Raw genomic sequence first — 22,836 nt, forward strand, 5'->3', positions numbered from 1 at the left:
TACTATCCTATCCAACATGCAGAGTGGACGGTAGGATAACGATTCATCTAGTGACTTATTTCTCTTGGGGAGCAGTGCCAGTCGTTGTTGTTTCCACTTTCTGAGAAAATTCCTTCTTTCGGATCGGCGTAGCACTAGTATTGAGCAGGACAACGTCTAGTGTACTAAAAGTTTCAGTAGTGTTTTCCTTCCTTGTGCGTTGGTATGCTTGGTTCCTCAATATACTGTCCAGGAGTTAAAATCTCTGGCTATCGCCACTGAATGATGTTGCTTCCCATCCTCGGTTTGTCAATCAAGAAAGTTAGTGAATCCCACGATGGGAAGGCTAGGTGGTGCGTAGCAGCTGTAAAAGGGGATGCCACCTATTGTTGCAGATACAAAGCCGACACTGTCATTGGTAACTGTACTCTGAATGGAAAGCCACAGGACCAAATAACGGCTATAGATGTTGTATCCGTTTTCCATAGATGACCAGTGATTTTGTGGCCTTGTTGTCAACGTGAATGCAAAGGTTTGAACGGTTAACTTTACTTCTGCACTAAAATTCGTGAACTTATAAGAAGTTCTTATATGGCAGTTTGCCCAGAAATCCAAAATATGCCGACTCCGTCGAGCAATTTCTGCGCCATAGCCGATGGTAACGTTACTGTAGCAACTGTGGTGCCTCTGTAGGCTATACGCATCATGATTGCTGGGGTCTCATAGGCTTTTCCAGCTATTTTTCATGTCAGGTCTTGTTGATCTTATCTACCATCGACCAGGCCTGCTTGTCAGAGACGTCCCTGCTTTATTTGACGAAGAATCTTGGCATACTTTGCCTTTTCGGCTGGTCGAATTAAAAGTACGCCGGGTTTGAGAAATTTGCGCTGGTTCCTCCTGGGCTCCAGGCGGCGCTCCTTTGGCTGCTACTTTACTATCTGCTCTTTGGCTAGCCCTTTTGTTTGTTTTTTTGATTGGACCTTTGCAATCAGTCGCCTTTTTCTTCTTGTGTTCTGCTCTGCCACAATCTTCGGGGGACTTGGTTTTAAGTCCTTTTATCACCTGACCGTATATCGGGTGTGGAGAATTACGATTCTTTCTTTTGCCAGTGCCCATGTCGGCTTCCGCTCCGGTGTCCCTTGATTTTTCTATCACCACGACTGTTTGGCTTTGTCTCCATGTGAATATTGGATTTTGTTTTAATCATCTTGTGAAGGTTGCTGAGGAGTGTTTCGAGACGTTTCAAAGCCTCAATCTTCTGATTCTCCACGCGTGTGCGGGTCTGTGCACGTGTATATGTATACATGCCCGTATGTGTGTTTGTATGTGTTTGTATAAATAACATAGGATTACATTATTATGCTACATGTCTATATAATTAACTGTATTGTAAGTAACTGTAATAAATGTAGTTCACGATGGTTTATAATAAAAATTTATCATATAGGAGACTTAAATATTTTATTTGTAATAACTATAGTTTGCGTTGATTTATGGAGGCCTAGAAAGAAGTTTATTTTCTTAAAAATAAATAAAAAATAATTATCTAAAGCTTTATTAACGGCAAACCAAAAATTAATACTATGATAACACAAAATAGTTTTTTTGTTCCTCAAATTGGGTTTTTGTGTTTCTAAACATTCAAGTCAACTTAAAATTAATCACTTTATGGAGAGCTTAATAACTTAATTTATGTATATAAATGATCATACTCATACCGTGCACATGCCTCCGATGCAAATATCTCGTATTCCATGATGACATGTAGTACCATCTATCACCTTTGGTTTCAAAGATGCGACAACTTTTTCGTTATTGACGCAGAATAGAATACATGGATTTTCTGAAAGCAAAATGCATTATGTAGTTTGTAGAATATATGCATTTGTTATATATGATTTATATTTATACGTATGAAACCTCAATTCAAACAAAATGTTACAATTAACAAGCGTTGCGTGGTATTTTGTTAAGGCAAATCGCTTGGAATTTCCATGCCGTAACATTCAAGAAACACAATTAATAAGTAATAATAAAAATTGTATTTAATGGACCTATATATTTCGTATTTTATGGACCTAATATGATAGGGCAGCGATCGTACAAACAACAGATGCACGCTTACACAAATTGTAAATTTACATGTTCAAGCAAATGAAGAATAATATTATATTATCAGATTAAAGGAATTAGTAGACTTCATCTAATCACGCATTTGAAAACGTGGTGCTTGGTATTGTGCTCTAAAGCAAGTTGCTGAAACCTTAGTTAAGCATTCGAGAAATAAAAATAATCAATCTTATATAAACTAGTGGGGTGCATGGCATCGTGCCTTAAGGCAAATTGCTAGAACTTTCGGTACCGTAATTAAAAATCTTGGTACGAAACCCAAAAAAAATTACACAAAATGCGTACACATTATAAAAATCTTTATAAAAATCTGATAATTTGATGTGCATAAGCCCAATAAACATTTTTGACCGCCAAATGATATTTTTTTAACTTATTTTTATTGAGAGTCCATAACCGTTGGACCTGCCTTCCAAAAACTTTAATCAGCTCTTCATCTGGTCAATACAAGTAAAATGATTTTTGAATTATTAAAATCGGACGCCCCGTTCTCTTAAAAACTGAGTTACCGTTTTTGGCACGTTTTGCCCAGTATCGTCGGAACGGCTAGACCTGCCTCGACCAAAATCTAATAGTACGTCTCCTTATCAATACAAAACGAATATTTTATACATTATCCAAATCGGTTATTCCATACTGTCGAAAATGTCGAGAATATTTGTTTGAACCATAAAAATAAACTTCAAAATTGAATCTCTTGGTACGGTACCCAATAAAATTTACACTAAATGTAAATGTACATTATAAAAATCTTTATAAAATATCTGATAATTTGATGTGCATATGTCTAATGATCATTTTTGCCCCGTAAATTCGGAACGGCTAGACATGTCTTCGCCAAAAATTAATCAGCACGTCTCCTTATCAATACGAATCGAATGCTTTTTGAATTATTAAAATCGGTTGAACCGTGTTCCCGAAATCGTCGATGAAAATTTGTATCCGCACACACACATAAACCCATACATAAATTTTTTCTAAGGTATGCCAAAATGTTGAGAAACCTTTCAAACGTAAAGATATATAAAAATTTTCATTTTCGCTTTTTTTGCGATTACTACAACTTGCCCTACAAGAAGTTAATAAATTATTATTCAATGGTCAAAAAAAAAAACAGTTATACAATGCTAGTTTTTATCATTCCGAAATGTTATTATAATCGCAAAAAGTTATGATTATGCCAAGTACTTTCGCACGAATATCTCAAAAGGAGAACCCGCGCGTTGCTCGTCTCGGATTTTGATGAAACTTGGCACAATGGTAGATTTGATGCCCAAACTGACTCCGGTAAAATATTAGAGGCCTATGAAAAGCGGTTTAATTATAAAAATTAATTAAAGTTTGCATTGTAGCAGCGCGCGGCATGCATAGCTTGCGATGTTTTTCCTTATCAACAGCAGATTGGCCGAGTGGCTATCGTCGTGGAATTCTAATTTTTGCTCCGGGGTTCAATTCCCGATTCAGATCTATTTTTTTTAATTTTTTTTTATTTGATATTTTTAATTTCACGTGTAAATAATATCAAAATTTATTTGATTTTTTAATTAATTTTATATTTTTCGCTAAATATTCTATAATAAAGTCCTTCGTAATACCGGTAAATTTTTATTTTGATATTACTTATGAAACTTACGATCATATAAATGTTAAGTGATTCCTGAAACATTATAATTTTGTATTAATATCAGCAATAATACGGAAGAAGAGATATAATATCTCTTTTAAAGAGAATTAAAGAAGAGATATAATATCTCTTTTTCCGTATTATTGCTGATATTAATACAAAATTATAATGTTTCAGGAATCACTTAACATTTATATGATCGTAAGTTTCATAAGTAATATCAAAATAAAAATTTACCGGTATTGCGGATGACTTTATTATAGAATATTTAGCGAAAAATATAAAATTAATTGAAAAATCAAATAAATTTTGATATTATTTACACATGAAATTATAAATATCAAATAAAAAAAATATATCTGAATCGGGAATTGAACCCCGGAGCAAAAATTAGAATTCCACGACGATAGCCACTCGGCCAATCTGCTGTTGATAATGGAAAACATCGCAAGCTATGCATGCCGCGCGCTGCTACAACGCAAACTTTAATTAAATTTTATAATTAAACCGCTTTTCAAAGGCCTCTAATATTTTACCGGAGTCAGTTTGGGCATCAAATCTACCATTGTGCCAAGTTTCATCAAAATCCGAGACGAGCAACGCGCGGGTTCTCCTTTTCAGTTTTTCAAGAAGTGGAAATAATCAATGTGTGCATAGAGCAGCTCATATAGTAATGAAAGTGCAATCAACGCAGACCGAAGAAACTATTCAGCCAGGTGTAACCCAGGCACCAAGACCTAAGGACCAGAAGCTAAACATAAAAAGGCTGCTATCCTCACTCCGCCAATAAATCAGGCACGGCAAAAATCTGGATTATAAATTCGAAGAAAACCAATGTCATTGACAACAGAAGTGGAGAGGGCTTCGTCTGGATCAAGACTCCCACGACCATTTTGTGAGCATCGATTTTTCAGATAATGAAGGAATCGGAGATTTTCGACAGAAAATGGCGAATATAGAGGGCGCTATCGGCAAGTTCGACGGAGAAGCCATAGTAGCTGGTAAATTCAACGCGAAATGTGCTGAATGGGGCGCCGAATATTCAGACATCAGAAGAAATGACGTAGGAACGTCAGGAATCTATTCTCGACATTACGTTGGCCACTGCACGGACAGTAAATATGATAGAAAACCGGACGGTAACTGAAGAATATAGTGGTAGTGATTAACAACATGTGACATTCAGCATTGAACCTGGTCCGACTCGACCATGCAACATTCACACGTGTAGTTGGAATGCTAAGAGGCACAAACTATAAACGCTATTATTACCACATGTAAAGTCTCTATGCCACAACTAAAGAATCGGAGTCTACACAGTTCAGCATATTGGCGGTCATCACAGAAGAACTGCCACAAAATAATGCCACGTTCTACGTCGCCGCGCCTCAAGAGCCGCAAAAACTTTCTCGATCAAGGTATATATGCAAACGAGTACAAACAGGCCAAGAAAACTATGAATAAAGCCATATAATCGGCTGAAGCCGAATGTGCAAGGATATTTTCAACGATTTTGACAAAGATCAGTAGAGAAAGGACTATGAAGCGCCCAAATTTCCAGCTATGATCAATAGCATTGCAGCGGGACATGCTACGTGGAAAATAGTTAAACAGGAACTGCAAGAGGGGGAGAAAACCGTCAAGATAAAAAACACCATGTCCCGGTGGCATCCCAGACTCAGTGATTAAAACCGTAGCAATAGAATTTCCATATATCCTGCTTACAACTCTTACAATGCTTGTCTAGCATCCAGAACGTCTCCTATGATCTAGAAGCGGCAGGGATTGGTCATATTAGATAAAGGCAAGCGAACCCCTATAACACCAACGCCGTTTAAACCACTGCGCATGTTAGACATCGCCGGTGGTTTTGCTATTAACCAATATGGTTTTCGAAAATGTCGATCGAAAATCGGTGCGATTCGGAAGATGACGGAGACAGCAAAAGAGGCATGGTATGTGGTAAGGTGTGTCTCTTCCAAAATCTAGGAATGTTAGACTACTACCTTGCCGAGAGAAAGTGGAAACGACGAAAGGTCAATAAGAGCACGATGTTACAGCTAGTGTACCTCAAGGCTCAATTTTGCTGGGCAATTTATGGAACGCTATTTACGACGAGATTTTGGAGATCCTGTTGCCAAAGCAGGTGGAACCCACGGGCTTTGCTGACAACGTCGCAGATACGATCATAGTGAACAGCAACAAAGAAGCTGAAATACTCGTTCAGGAGACCGTCAATTCCAAAATCAAAATCTGTGGATTAACTTAACCAAGACAGATTCAGCTATTTTAAAGATACGGTGTAAAAGTTGCCAAAAATGGTAATGATTTAAGATTTCAATCGTTCAAAAAAAAGTTACTTGTATTGACAGAATGAAAAACATACATCTCAAAATATTATTGGCTTACGAAAAGCGATTGAATAATAAAAAATCATGAATATTTGTATTGAGGTTGCATATTTATTAGTTTTCAATAGTGAACGGAAAGTTTGTTGTCAAAATAAACAGTTGCAGATTTTATTGCCACAATGCAAATAGTTGCAAAATAGCAATTTTTATGAATTAAGTCGGTTATTTACGAATATGGGAAAGTGAGTGTATTCTAATCGGTAAATTAATAAAAAGAATTGCTAAAATATAATCTATTAAATACCATCATGCATATGAAATCCTTTCCACGTATGGGTTTTGCCATCTTCTGGATAAATCCAGTTGTTGAATTCTGCACATTGAAGATCCCGAAATGAAGGTTGGCCAAATTCGCATGGCTGATCAAAAAATATCAAAATAATTAAAATGTTTAGATATTATGAATATATATATATATATATATATATATATATATATATTAGATAATAGAGTATAGGATTTGTAAATATTTTGTAGAGCTTCGAACAAAAAATTAAAAAGTAATAAAAAGCAACAGTTTTTCTAAAGAAACATTTCTTTATTTATTGACTGAAACAAATTGCGACATGCCATACGTTGAAGAGTTATATTATTATTTTGCCAAAATCCTGGTACATTCTAGTATCAGGTTCATCCTTATACTCCTTCAACAAACTTTTACGACATAGTATATTCTGTTTCTTGCAATGCCTGTTTTTTTCCAATACATTGGACAAACCTTACAATAGGTACACAAAAGAATGAGGCAACATGAACTAAGTGTGATTTACCATAAACAAAAAAATTTCAAAAGTATCTTGGTACAGCACCCTGTGGAAAATGCTCACTCGTTAAACTTCACTCCTAAAATTTTTGATCTTTAAGAGGTTATTTGCGGGAAGTTATCTTATACTTATGAACGCCTCCAATAGTGTTAACATTAGATCAGATCACAACCTGTTACATGATTCTTATTTGATTTTTTTACACTTTTTGACGAATAATTAATAAAAAACATTTTTTCTTGTTAGTTTTATACGTCTGTCTACTCAAAAAAATTTTACTTCTCTGTTCCTGTACTTTACAATATAGACATCCATTTAAGATCAATAATTAACTTCATGAAGAAGAAGTTTATGTTTTCATCAAAAAATCCGATTCGCTAATTTTATGTTTTTTTGACGTTTCAAGACATTCTGAATCGAATAAGACTAAATTTGGAAAAAGTATGTGTGTGTGTGTGTCAGCAAATTTTTTTCCGTAAATCGACGTTTTCTCAAAAACGGCTGGACCGATTTCAAAAATTTAAACGCCATTCAGTGTATCTCGTTTTTTTATAAATCGCAGAAAAGTGAAAAATTTTTCATCTACGTTTTAGCCCGCAATTCTGAATCGATTTTGAAATTTCAAAAATCGTTTGAAAGATATTGCTGATTAGTTTTTGGTAGAGATTGGCCGGGCTATTTTCTTGTAATAAAGTTTGAAAAAAAAATCGACGATTTTGATGATTATTTTTTTGATGGAAGAAACCGTAGTCTTCTAGATTATACTAAAATATTACGGCCCTACGTCAACTCGTTTAACTTTAAAAATTCGTCAAAGTTTGCAAAAATTAGTATGGTTTTTTGGCATTTGTCAAAATTAGAACTTTCATCAACGATTGCTCAAAAACGCCTGAACCGATTTCAGAAATTCAAAAACCATTTGATGTATCTCGATAAGGATTATCGTTTCTCAGTTCTGTGCTACGATCGGTCGAACCGTTTCTTTGTAATTTGGAAAAAAGTGTTGAACTTTTCGTCCACATTTAAGCTCATACTACCGAATCGATTTTAAAAAACCCAAAACTGTTCGAAAGATATTAGTTGGGAATGATACTGATTAGTTTTAGGTGAAAATCTACCGAGCCGTTTACTTGTAATTAACTGTTGAAATAAAAATTAAGCCGATTTTCATGGAACTTTTTTTGATGATATATATCATGGTCTTATTGAATTTACTGAAATATTACGGCCTTACGACAAGTAGTTTAATTATAAAAATTCATTAAAGTTGAAGAAAATGAGTAGCTGTTTTGACATTTGTTAAAATTAAAATTTGACGATTTACTTGGTATAACGATAGAGTACTTGGTCTTAATGAACATACTAAACAATTAGAGTCCTACAAAAAACTGGCTCAATTATAAAAATTATTGATTTTTGAAAATTTGCTTTTAAAAAATATTCCGACCGAGTTGACATGTGTAATAAATCCACTTTGAATACTTTTAACTACTCATAAATTAATTTATCTATCATGGATTAAGTCAATTATTTACACAAATCGGGAAGTTCGTGTAACTTGCCTCAAGGCAAAATACCAATACCAACTAGTTTAAGTTTTTACATTCTGTTATATAAAAACAAATCGCACACACATACACACAGATTTTAAGTCAAGTGTTTCTCCTTGAAATTTATCCATTAAATAATCAGTTGGTTACCAAATGATCATTCCTTAACATAGATGAAATAATACTTTTGATTTGTATAACAAACTCAAAACAGACACAACTTAAAAATTTGAATTTCAAAATTTGTTTCTTCGCCTGAAAAGAAATTTTTAAAATCACATTTTTTGATAAAATTGTTTCTAATTAATTATATAGGTACAATAAAACCTCTTTATTTGCGGGGTATACGTTCCATAAAAAAGCCGCGAGTAAAGAATCCGCCAATACAGGATGGCATTTTATATAGGATTAGAGGTTTATATTAATATAAAAGTTTTATATTAATGTTAAATGTGATACTAAATTTATTACGAACTAATTTTAATATGGAATATATTATACTTAAGATATTGCATATTACATAAAAAAAAAATTTTTAATTATAGTTTTAGTACATTTTGATTAATTATGTTGAAGCTAAGACAATGGTTTAAATAACTTTGTAATATTGTCTTGCTCGGCAGTTTTCAACTGCTTTCTCAATTCAAACTTATATTAACAGTCACATCAGCAATTCGCCTCTTAAAAGAAAGACTTTCCATATACGGATCAATGTTCATATAGAAATCGCACAAATTGTTTTTAATCCTCCACTAAGATTTTTCGAATTAAATGTCACGTATATATTGCTTGTATAATTGAAAAAAATTGCACTACTTCAATGAACTGGGAATGAAAATTTCATGTCGATTTGAGTCAAATTTTACTAAAAATATATTTTATTCATGGACTGTAACTAATAAATAAGGTTGCTTTTATTCTATCGGTTTACATTCTCAAAAATACCGATAGCGCGAATACGGCCGAGGCGGCTTATATTAAAATTTTCTATATTAGTTCAAAGTGACAGCATTAACAGAAGAATTTTGAGTTCGGCTCACATTGGAATCCGAAATCCGAATATCGAAATTTTTGGCCGCGAATATAAAAATTGGGTAAAAACATTTTAATTTTCTAACATTTCTAATATTTTGTTATTTAATTCTCTCATTTATTTTCATTATTTTCATTTTGATTATATTGCTATATTTCTGTAATTTTATCTCTTCCACTATTTTATAAAAAAAAATCCACCATTTTCTACTTTGTTTAAATATATTGTTTGTTTAAATCTTATCAAGATCATGTTTCTTGACAGATGTCTTAAAGATAGGACGTACGTAGTTCCGAAACGTATAGAGTAAATAAATAAAGAAATGGTTTTTTAAAAAACTTTTTTGTTTTTTATTATTTTTGGATTCTTTGTTCGAAGCTCTACAAAATATTTACAAATCCACCATCTAATATATATATATATACGAGTATATATATATATATATATATATATATATATATATATATTTTTGAATAGTCTTGAATTTGATGTTGATATATATGTTTAATTTGATTAATATATATAATTATATATATATATATATATTTTTGAATAGTCTTGAATTTGATGTTGATATATATGTTTAATTTGATAATTTCTATCCTAAACTCCGAAGAGTAAATACATAGTTTCGACAACTTGTCAAGTTATCATGATTATTAGTGTGTTTTACCATTTGTGATGTTTGTGTTAAAAAATACATATCTTATCAATGTGCACATACTCATACCATGGATTAATAATGGTTTCATATGCTATATTAGGATACAAAATTTTAACTTGATTACCACTGAATGATGGCTAAGATGCTAGCCGAAACGTATGGATTTTAAATAAATAAATTTTTTAAAAAAAACTCATACTATTTTTATTGATGTTACGCCCGAATATTAAACTCAAATTAAACATATATATATATATATATATATATATATATACATATTATTTTATATAATGTAATTATCGCACCTCTGTAGCACATATCCTGTGTCTTTTGCTAATTCCACTACAAGGCTCACCTCCATTTTCTGGAGACGGCGTATCACAGTACCTGTACAAGATTTAATTAAATGGCAATAGAATTTGCAAACATATAATAACTAATAGATCTAAAATAATCATATATAAATAAATCATATATAAATATATGTATATATATATATATATATATATATATATATATATATATATATATATATATATAGGGGGCCGGATTTAGAAATTAGGCGCCCCGGGGCACTGGCAAAAATACCGCCCCATCCCTGAAATTTTACGAACTTTCGAACTGCTTCAGCTGCGTAGGGACAAAATATAGAAGCTCGTAAGCGCCGCGTCGCAGTGGAACGGTTAAACAATGTTGCAGAACGCATATAAATGTAAACAAAATTTATACTTATTATTATGATATTTTTAAAATATCTGATAATTTAAAGTGCATATGTTTTATGTTCGCTTTTGTCCGCCAAATGTTTCTTTTTCAATATTTTTTATTGGATCATCGAAACCGCTAAACCTGCCCCCCACAAATTTAAGCAGTTATTTATTCTGTAATTTTTTTGAATAATATTGGACGTTTTTTTTCTCAAAAACTGAGTTATCATTTTTGGCATTTTGGCCCGTATCTTCAAAACAGTTGGCCCTGCCTTGGCCAATAACTAATCAGCACGTCTCTTTATCAATAGAAATTGAATCATTTAAATCAGTTTATCCGTGTTCTTGAAATCGACTTGAATAATTAAACAATATTAGATTGGTATTAAAAGGGAGACGTTTTGACACAGGCAATTACGAAAAATGGTAATTTTCGTGATTGTTGATATTTCTTCTTTGACATACCTACGCAGCGCGAATGCTTTGCAAAAAGTTCATAATTTTCGAAAAATTTCAAAATACAAAAAATGTGTTTTAAGAGTCTTTTTTTTCATTTTCCAAAAAAATTTAAAGCTCTTTATAAAATGTAATTTTCAGTACGGAATGTTTCAGTAATTTGTCTTAAGGCACAATGGCATGAGTGAGTTTTTTTTTTTTTTTGACGCTATATTTCATTATTCATGTTCCTAACAATTGTGTGAAGTTTATTATCAGTATCACATTCCATGAAGTACAATTCTTAATATAAAGAGTTTCAAAAGAGGCGATTTCGGAAATATTCATGTGCTAGTGCACGAATAAAACCTGTTTACAGAAGAAATTAAATTATAAACTATTCCAAGTCCTTTCGAATGTGTCATGTCAATGAAATCATCTAAATTATGTTCTTCATCTTTACAAGAAATACAAAGGAGGTGGTTTAAGCCAAGTGCCATCTCAACACGTGCCTGCGATCAGATGCAAAACTATTTATAAACTGATCAGCTGGTATGACACGAAAAAATCTATGGTGTTCTGGATTCAATGCCAAATCTGATCGAAACGTTTCCGTCACATATTTATGAAAATGAGTGAGAAATGGTAACTGGGAATCTAAATCAAATACGAGACACTGTGCTGGGGTGGAGTGTATGAAAAACACATGATAGTCCCACATAACAATATGGTCATCTCCATGACCTGCCTTTTGTCGCCATAACGGAACCGTTCGTCCTTCATTCTATACGAAAACTGCGTAGCACCTACTCAACTCTTCCACATTTTCTTTGCCCACTTTATCACAAAGCATCCAAACATTTTCCTCGCAGTAGCATGAAACATAACTGCATTCTGATTTCTTAGGGAATAAATTTATTCTGTCGTTAGTCATTTTACTCTCTACTTTTATACATCAGTTGTAACATATTTATCGTTTCAAATTGATTCTTACATTCTTGCATATAAGCTTGGAAGTGCACAAATTCGTCATTTTAAGAGGGATCGAGAACTGAAGAACATATTTTTCTTAAACTTTCAGCTCGTTGACGGATCTTTATATTAGCCAAATTGCCAAAATTGATAATTTATTAACCAATTTGAAAATTTACGTTCAGAAAGGGAGGCAATGCAAAATAATAAATTTTAGTTATCGGTTATTTCAACCCAAATTTTGCATTGCAATTGTATTATGTTTTGTTAATAATATTCCTTGAAATAAAAATGTTGTCAAAAAAGTGTTGTTTATATTGTGTAGAATTTTTTTCTATACCCAAAATTTACCGCTCTGGGCAGTAGCCCCGATTGCCCCTACTGTAAATCCAGCAATGTATATATATATATATATATATATATATATATATATATATATATATATATATATATATATATTTGAATAGTCTTGAATTTGATGTTGATATAATATGCTTAATTTGAATTGAAAAGTCTGGCGTTACATTAATATAAATATTTTATAGTTAAATTGATTGCCACTGAATGAAGACTAAGATGCTAGTCGAATCGTATCGATTTTTAATGAATAAATTTCTAAAAACTCTCATACTATTTTTATTGCCCGACTTTTTAACTCAAATTAAATATATATATATACATGGTCTATTCAAAAAGTACCCGGAATTACTAATAATTAAATTTCGCGGGTCTGGAGTGTCTGATTGTCAAAATTTTTTTTTTATTGTGTTGGTATACATGCCCCTAAAGTATGATGAAATTTTCAGCTATATTCACTGTTTACTTTGTCTGTGGTAGTCGCTAAGGTTCGACGTGTTTTTCTGAGCTCGGCGATTTTTACAATGGAAGAATTGAAAAAGTCAAAGAATTTGTATTAAATTTTGCGTAAAAAATGAAATAAAGTGTTGCAAAGTGCAAAAATTCACCAGATATGGCTCCGTGTGACTTGTTCCTATTCCCAAAGCTGAAGAGACCCATGAAAGGACGGCGGTTTTCCTCGATTGAAGAAAATCGCCGAGAGTGCTCAAGGACATATCAAAAAGTGAATATCAAGGGTGCTTCGAAAATTGGAAAAAACGCTGGCATAAGTGTATTATATCTGGGGGGGACTACTTTGAAGGGGACCACATTAATGTAGACGAATAAATAAATATTTTTTTGAAAAAACGAAAATTACGAAAACTTTTTGAACAGACCTCGTATATATATATATATATATATATATACATATATATGTATATATATATATATATATATATATATAGGTAGATAGATAGATAGATACTTTATTTAAATTCAATATTTACAATTTACGTCAATACAATTATTATTTTTATCACAATATTAAAATATAACTATAGTAATATCAGTGATATTTATGAACAACTCAAGATTAACCTAATGACAATTAATAATTAACTTAGATTAAAGAATTCATTTATTGTATAAATAGGTTGATCTATAGGATGTTTTTTGACAGTCGCATTGAAACAATTCCTGCTTTTAAATTTCCATTCATTGGAAAGCTTGTTGTAAATTTCAACGTCACATTCTATCTCTTTCCGACAGTAAATAGCAACACCTCCGTGCATATGTATACTACTGCAGAATGAGCTGACTAGCCGAAAAACACGTATATAGGTCGATTTGCTAGTTGCCAAGCCAATGTTCACATAAACAAAAAATGTTTATTTTATTGTCATGGACAACTTTTGTTAATGCCTCCGTTTTATTGGATAAACATTGAATGTTCAAGGACAGTACATATTAAACCAGTTTAACAATTTTTCTTCATTTTTTCTCCCAGATGAAATAAAAAACGGTCCACACAGACTCCTTTTGGCCAAACATCCGGAGATTTTATTCTTTCCAATTCACTCTCTGCAACGGATACCTTGAAAGAGGCATATGTTTTCAGATGTTTAGAAGCCATTTCCTCACATTCAATATTTTTGAAGTTTTTCTCATTTAAATAATTTTTTAGAGTTGCCGTTGATGTTTCCGGTGCCAGGCGAAACACATGCAAGTGAGCCTTCCTCACAACTCCCGCGAGTGTGGTGCTCACATTTGTTCCTTCTATGGCTTTGTTTTTTCGTTTCGGCGACTTCCTTTTCTGGACCAAAGTCCAGTTTCCATAATCATTTGCTTTAATTGATTGTTGTTCAGCTTGGATCGATTGATTAGGCAGCTCCTTGTTGGCAATCGCATCTCGGAATGTTTCGCTTCTACGCTTGTCTAATTCCTTTAAAGCAGTTGCTACTGCAACACTCACCTGTTCTTTTGAGACCTTATTAGCATTGGCACTGTTTTTATTGGTAGATTTATGTTTACGCTTCTTAGATGCTGCTTTCTCAGTATTACTAACAATATTGGGTGCAGCTGACGAAACTTCTTTATTCTTTTCATTTGGCTTTAATAATTGCAGCATCTTAATTTTTTCTTCAAGATTCTGAATTATGTATTCCTTATCCTTTATTATTGTCATTGTATCGTCTATTATGGTATTTTTGTCGGTAATTGTTTGTTTTAAGTTGTTAATAGTATCGATATGTTTGTCACTCGACACTTCACTGCTCACCTCACAGCACTGTATCAAATTTCCAACAATGAATTTGAAACCTTTTCTTGTGGCACAACTCACATGGTAAATTTTTCCACAGTTCTTACAAACACCCACACTTGCAGAAGGTTTTGTTTCATAGCAGTTGTAGGTTTTTTTGGAATCCGATTCCGGAATATTTAATTGTGTCAGAGACATTACGACACTTCAAAAAACACGTCTGCACGGTTCAACGGTTAACGGTCATATATATATATATATATATATATATATATATATATATATATATATACTAAATTTGATAGAATGTCTTAAAAAAACAATAGAAAAAATTATCTCACGGTGTTTGTAAATTATTTGCATGCATGTGCCAACTATAGCTTTGTTAAAATTATGAGCATTTTTCGATTATTGTTATTAATCTTTATTAGTTTTGGTCATTTATACTAGAACCGTAACCGTGAATAATATTTCAACGACTATAAAGATCATTATTACTACTATCATTATTGTTTTTATCATTATTATTGTTATTGTTATTTTGCTATTACTATAACAGTAAATATTGCAAAGGTTTTTATATTATAATACTTTATTATACATATTAATATTAGTATGCAATAGCATTTTTTACGTATGATAGAACCGATATATTCACCTAACAGAATTCTGAACTCCTGAACCGCATGTTCTAGAGCAATCTCCCCAACTACTCCAAGGACCCCAGCCTCCATCAACGGCGTCAGGTCGTTTTCCGACTGTTATACACTCTCCTTGGTAGCACCACTAAAATATTTTTCTAATATTAAGGTGATTTGGAATGAAAGTTGTAACCTTACAAATTATATTACAAATGTGCAATGTTCATATATTTTTTTTATTATTTTTGTAGTTATTATCTACATATATTGTTTTTTTTCTTTATTAATAATTAGCAATCAGAATATAAAAATTCTATGAGCGTCAAAACAAAAAAGAGTGCGCGTGAGGTTCTCACGCGATTAAAGAAAAACTGTTTTGCTGTCGTACGAGATGGCATTTAAGTTAAAAATAAATACATCATATAATAATTTTGAATAATGTTTCTTAGTAATGTGATAACACACATGATGCACGCACTATTTAATGTCAAACATTATACATATTTATATTAATAAATTATATATTTTACTCCCTGCTCAATACTTCCTTCTTCTTGAATTATACCTACTAAACAGATTCTTTTTCATTAGCATAGGTGATCAAAAATCTTCAACTCGGCCTATCCGCTCCGGTGTTCCGCAAGGAAGTGTACTTGGACCCTTGTTGTATCTTTTATACACTCATGACTTACCCGTCATGACACACCTCCTACAATCAAACCTGGATACACTGCAAGACTGGCTTAGCATCTGGAGATTCAAGGTAAACAACCAAAAATCAGCTCACGTCACCTTTGCACTGAGCAAACATACATGCCCACCAGTGACTCTCTTCCATAATTTGCTACCCAACAAGGATAATGTTAAATACTTGGGACTTCACCTGGATCGAAAACTCACATCTGCCAAAAGCGTAAACAACTCGAAGAAAAGCGAAGACAACTATATTGGTTGCTGGGTCGTAAATGTAAAGTGTCGATGTCAAATAAAGTTTTGATATACAAATCAATACTTAAACCCATTTGGACCTATGGCATTCAGCTCTGGGGCACAGCCAGCCACTCAAATGTAGAAATCTTACAGAGGTTCCAAAATAAAATACTTAGGCAAATTGCCAACGCACCTAAATACACCCCCAACTGGTTACTCCATGATGAACTGGGTGTCTCTTTCATTAGATACGAGATTCCTAGACTTTGTCTAAAGTATCGTAATAGGCTCACCTTTCACCCAAATAACCTTGCAAAAAAGCTGCTAGAACCAGAAGACTGAAAAAGAACTACCCCAACGACTTGTTTTAGGTTTAATAATAAGTACTAGTTTCTATTTTCCTTTTTGTTTTGTACAATCTATATATCATACTGTAAAGAACTGCGTCACTGGATGCAGATCTTAGCTCTTTCTTTCTTTGTTCAATCCGATACTTGATACTGACTCTGGATACTGATACTTGGCAGAACTGACTTGAGAAGAGGGACTCGACTCTGATACTTGGTCGATACTTGTTGGCGAGATTGGCGCAGAAGATATTTGAAGTGCTCGAAATGTTTCCGGATTGTGGCTGATGTCGAAGTGGAAGGGCAAAACGAAGAAGAAGGATCTTTGGAAAACCGAAGATTGTGGTGATAAAAAGTCTTTAGTGTTAAAGCAGCAATTGAGAAACTTATACCAAGGTCAATTTACGATTCTGGATTCAGTTGCAGGAAGAACTGAAGGTAACAAAGATTTACCTAGGGATATTTCCAGGAAATCTTTAGAAATAAATTTAAATAATGTAGATCCTACCCAAAACACAATGGAAGAAACCACAAGTACTATTTCTTGTGCAAATAGTTTCGATTCCTAAACAGACAGAGATGACATGGACATGGACGATTTTCAAACAGTGACAAACAAAAAACGAAGGAGAAATTCAAACAATAATAACAGTAATGAAGAGGCTCCCATCAATAAAGTTTCTACAAAAATTCCACCTATCATTATCAGAAGCACAATTGATCTTAAAACTATTAAGTACGTAAAAGACGCTACTAAAATATCATTTACTCTTGAATACATTAATCCATACAGACATAAACTATGCACTACCAATATAAAAGATCATGAAATTATTAAAAACAAACTTAAAGAATTAAAACTTCAATTTTATACTCCTTACTCCACCAGTAACAATTTCTCTAAAAAAATTACTGTTACTGGACTGAACCCACACATTACAAATACGGAAGTTCATGACTATCTCATCGAAAACAACATACTGGTTAAAAAAGTTATCCAACTCAAGAAAAAACATTCGGATGGACACACAATCAAACTACCTATCTACATAATAATACTGGATAACAGTCAGGATATGAATAATCTAAAAAAGGTGAACAACATCAACGGCCATCTTTTTAAATGGGAGAACTATAAACCACCGGATGTTAAACAATGCAGAAAGTGCCAAACAGTAGGTCACATCTCTTACAACTGTAACTTGAAATACAGATGCGTAAAATGTATTGAAGACCACTTACCAGGACAGTGTAAAAAACTAGCAATGAACCAGCAGAGTGCATCAACTGTAGAGAAAAACACCCTGCGAACTTTTCGCGTTGTGAATACTTGCTCAAGTATAAGGAGCAAAAGAAGAATAAATTTGCAAATTCACCTTATGCGTCGAGGACATATTCTGCTGTCATCTCAGAGGCAAAAGAACAATGCAAATCCAAACCCCAAAATCCAGCGGTAAACTCTTTGGCAGAACCGGATTTTAGCACGACAGAAGGGATTTTAAAAGCAGCGAAACATATAAAAGCAGCATTTGAAGATCCAGAAGTGGCAACAATATTCAAGGAATTATACACATTATCTACAGCTCTCAAGACAGCAAAGACCTATAGTGAAAAATATCATTTAATACTTGACTCATTAAAATTATGGCCTTGAACCAAACCTATAACATTAATGTAATATACTTTAATGCAAATGGCATCAAGAAAAATCGAGCTGAACTTATTGAATTACTTGAAACTAAGAACATTGATATAGTCCTTTTAAATGAGACACATTTACAAAAGAAAGATACTTTTTATATTAAAAATTACAAAGTGTATAGAACAGATAGAGAAAACTCTTCATGGGGAGGTACAGCCATTCTTGTCAGGCGTTGCATTAAGCATGAGCAACTCAACTTACCAGAACTGAAGTACACTGAAGCGACTGCCATAAATATATTTACTGAAAATTCTAAACTGACAATAATATCTATTTATGTTCCGTGCAACAAATTATTACTACGTGACATCAAATTACTCATTAATGTTAGCAATAAAGTGCTTATAGCTGGTGACTTCAACGCTCAACATGTAATGTGGAAATGCAGAGGAAATAATAACAGTGGTAAAAAACTATACAAATATATTAATAATACAGTAAACAATGTTCAGCTGCATTACCCAGATACTCCAACTAGATTTGCTAAATGTGTGCATCATAACAATAGTACTATTGACCTGGTTTTAACAAAAAATGTACATATAACAACTCAACCGACATCTCTGCCATGTCTAAACTCGGATCATAATCCAGTCTTTATACAAATAAATAACAAATTAACCGTTTATGAGTCTGACAATAAAAAGTACTTAAACTACGCAGAAGCCAATTGGATCCTATTTAAAAAATTAATAAACTTAAATATCAATCACAGGATGCAAATAATTGAAAAAGAATATCTAGATAGAGCAATTGAACACTTAACAAGCACGATAAATTACGCTATTAAATTAGCTATTCCTTTAGAAATCCACAACAATATACTGCTGACAACTTACCACAAGACATAATAAATAAAATAAAATTCAAAAATCAAGTCAAAAAACTTTGGCAAGTTTCTGGGAACCAACACCTGAAATCCCATGTGAATAAACTAACAAAAATAATCCAAGTAGAAATATGGAAATATCGTAACAAATGTTGGACTGATAAATTGAACAAAATTAACACATATCCGAATAATATTTAGCCAACTATAAAACGCATCACAAAGCGATTTCCACAAATACCTGCCCTAGTTTGCGATACGGGGATGGCCTCGACAGAAATTCAGAAAGCCGAAGCACTAGCTAAACAATTTGAAAATAATTATCGATTAAATTCCGACAGTCAAAACACCTTATTTTCCCAGAAAGTAGAAAATGTAGTACAATCATTCATCTCTAAAACTGCTCACTGTAGATCAAAGACTAAAATTGTTACTGTCAAGGAAATAATAGACACATTAAAAACTCTCAAAAACAATAAAGCTCCAGGTCCCGATGGGTTGCAAAACATCATAATTAAAAACTTGCCGCATAAAGCGTTGATACTTCTAACAAGAGTAATAAATCAAATACTGATTTTGGGCTATTTTCCAGCTCAATGGAAGAGTTCAATCATGATGCCATTACACAAACCCGGTAAAATAAACAATATACCAGCAAACTATCGTCCAATTGCACTACTCAACACAATGAGTAAAGTGGCAGAAAAGGTCGTACAAACCAGGGTCAACAAACATATAGAAAAATTAAATATTATACCAAACTTTCAATTTGGGTTTAAAAAAGGACATTCTACAATGCATCCACTATCTGTGCTGGTAGAAAAAGCCATTACTAACTTTAACAAACAAAATCATACAGGACTAGTGTTACTTGACATTGAGAAAGCTTTTGACACAATTTGGAGCACAGGATTAATCTATAAACTAATTATTTTAAAATTCCCAAAGTACATAATTAAATTTATCATATCATATCTCAGTGATCGAAATTTTCAAGTAAAAATTGGTAATGTACTTTCAAATTACTGCAGGGGTACCTCAAGGATCTATACTTGGACCTACACTGTTCAACTTATATATTTATGATATTCCAGTTTCCCCCAAAACGGACATGCTGATATTTGCAGACGACACGGCAATCCTAAGCTCATCAAGATCAGTTACTTTAATAATAGAGAGAATTCAACAACATATAAACGAAATCATAAGCTACACGAAATTGTGGCGCATTAAAATTAATGCCCAAAAATCCGAGGAAATAATTCTCTCTAAATGTAATAAAAGAAGTATTCCATATAACAATTTACAAGTAACAAATATACCAATCGAATGGAAAAACAGTGTCAAATACTTGGGTGTCACACTGGACCAAAAATTGACCTTCACAAAACACATTAAAAATAAATTAAGTAGTGCATACGGGGCAATGAACGCACTAAAATCACTACTACATCGAAACAGTGTTCTGAACTCAAAAAATAAGAGGACAATATATCTCACATTAATAAGACCAATAATCACCTATGCGGCACAAATTTGGGTCACTACATGTAAAAGTAATATTCATAAACTGCAAATATTACAAAATAAAGTATTACGATTAATACTAAATGAGCAGAGAGATCCAATCACGAAACACTACAAATCTAATAAGTATCTTCATGAAAAGTCCAATCTGCAACCTTTTAAAAAGACCATACTCAACATGACGGCGAAATTCTTCGAAAATTGTAAACATAGTCCAAATCCAATCATAAAAAGCCTAGGAAGAATTACATCAGACATGATATGGTATGGCAAATACGCTTTGCCAAACCACCTGATAGAGCAGTAGTGGAAAAAGGAAATTTGGAAAAGATATAGTTACACTTATTCATAATAATATATTTTAGTTAGTATTAAGCTTTAGTGTTATCTTAGTTGTAAGTTATAATTGAACGAATAGTGTTTTTTTTTTGTTTTCCTTTTTTTCACTTGTTGCCAACATTATTGATATTGATATGTAACTAGATATTAAAATTTCCTTAAATACCATACATAAATTGCAAAAATACTTATTAGGTAGTAATGCATAAGATATTACACTGGACCTTGTAACATATATTGATAGAAATATAAAAAAAAATTCAATCAATCAATCAATCTTTGTTCAATCCTAAGCCATGCATTTGATTTTATATCTCCTGCAGATAGATGATCAAATAAAATTATTAAAAAAAAATTATATATTTATAATAGCATAAAAAATATTTATACTATTTGAAAACAATAATGTTTTAAAGTCACACTTCAAATAAGATATGATCGGTTTGTTATTGTAATTAGCATTTAAAACTTGAGCCTTGGAGCAATTGCATTAGAGAAATGAAGTAATTACTAATTAAAAATTTATATAATATTCGTTCACATAGTGGATAGCTGTAATATGACAATCTTGAATAATTTCATTAACACTAGCAATAAATAAATTGCATAGATGTCCATTATAAAGTATATGTGTATGTATATAAATGATACAGAGCACTACAAACTATTGTTGTGTTTGATTTCTTGTTCAGAGTATCGATTCAATCTTCATATTTTATAATTACTTATAAAAATATGCAACTTTGTAATACTTTAAGTTCAGGAGCAGTAAAATGAAATTGTGAGCTTTGACGTTTGAACGAAAACAATTGTTTCACTTGTCATGTAATTGTGTTTGAAAAACTTCATGCAATTAATATTAACATACATTCATTGAGTGTTTGTTGTTTTTACTATTTCGCTGGCGATACAGTCTCATTCTTTGAGCAGCTGTAGTATGTGTCTTGCCTATAAAATTAATTTATAACTAGTGGTGTATGACATCGTGCCTTAAGGCAAATTACCGTATCGCAACAAAATGTTCGAGGAATATTAAATGTCTTCAAATAGATTTTTATGAATATTATAACATTGTCTGATATTTATAAGAATTATTTAATCTAAACGTCGAAATTATTTGTTTAAAGTATATTAGAACTTTAGTCAGAATTAATATTAAAATCTGAATTATTTTCGATATACAAAAAATTGAAATTTTTTTTGGAAAAAAAATTTAAACAAAAATTTTTTTTCCCAAAAGCAATTATTTTGTTAAAACAAGCAGTTCTTTGTATCATTCAAATCGAACGCTTAGTTCTCTCAAAAACTGCCATTTTTTGCACATTTAGCTCTGTATCTTCGAAATGCCTGGTCCTGTCTTTGCCAAAAACTAATCTCCTGTTCTCCCAATCGTTACAAATTGTTTGCTAGATCATTCAAATCGGGTACTCCATTTTCTCAAAAACTCTTTTTTTTATTTTCTGCACTCTTTGCTTCATATCTCCGTAACGGCGGGACCTGCCTTTGCCAAAAACCAATCAGCACATCTCCCTATTGCTTATTGGCTAATTGTATTAGTCACAGCACAGGTAGGTACCGTATCCTTATCTAGAGGACAGTCTTTGAGTTTGTGATTCTCGCAGCGGGAATATATAAATGGTTGCAACATCGTTT

The 22,836-nt window shown here is 32.5% G+C and overlaps 1 protein-coding gene and 1 pseudogene across 1 annotated transcript in view; both read right to left on the bottom strand.

Moving 5' to 3' along the window:
• Positions 1–22,836, bottom strand: part of LOC113383694 (A disintegrin and metalloproteinase with thrombospondin motifs 7-like) — a 54,580-nt gene that overhangs the window by 19,019 nt on the left and 12,725 nt on the right. Inside the window, exons 8-11 of the mRNA XM_026621944.1 lie at positions 15,527–15,654; positions 10,461–10,542; positions 6,389–6,503; positions 1,698–1,822 (exon numbers count right to left, since the gene is read on the bottom strand). Coding sequence (XP_026477729.1) covers positions 1,698–1,822; positions 6,389–6,503; positions 10,461–10,542; positions 15,527–15,654 — 450 coding nt within the window. The remainder of the gene's footprint in view (positions 1–1,697; positions 1,823–6,388; positions 6,504–10,460; positions 10,543–15,526; positions 15,655–22,836) is intronic.
• Positions 11,563–12,231, bottom strand: LOC113383008 (annotated as a pseudogene).

Source organism: Ctenocephalides felis, unplaced genomic scaffold (genome assembly GCF_003426905.1).
Source record: "Ctenocephalides felis isolate EL2017-DRISC unplaced genomic scaffold, ASM342690v1 CF-g0.4_SCAFFOLD_03570, whole genome shotgun sequence".
Lineage (NCBI taxonomy): Eukaryota > Metazoa > Arthropoda > Insecta > Siphonaptera > Pulicidae > Ctenocephalides > Ctenocephalides felis.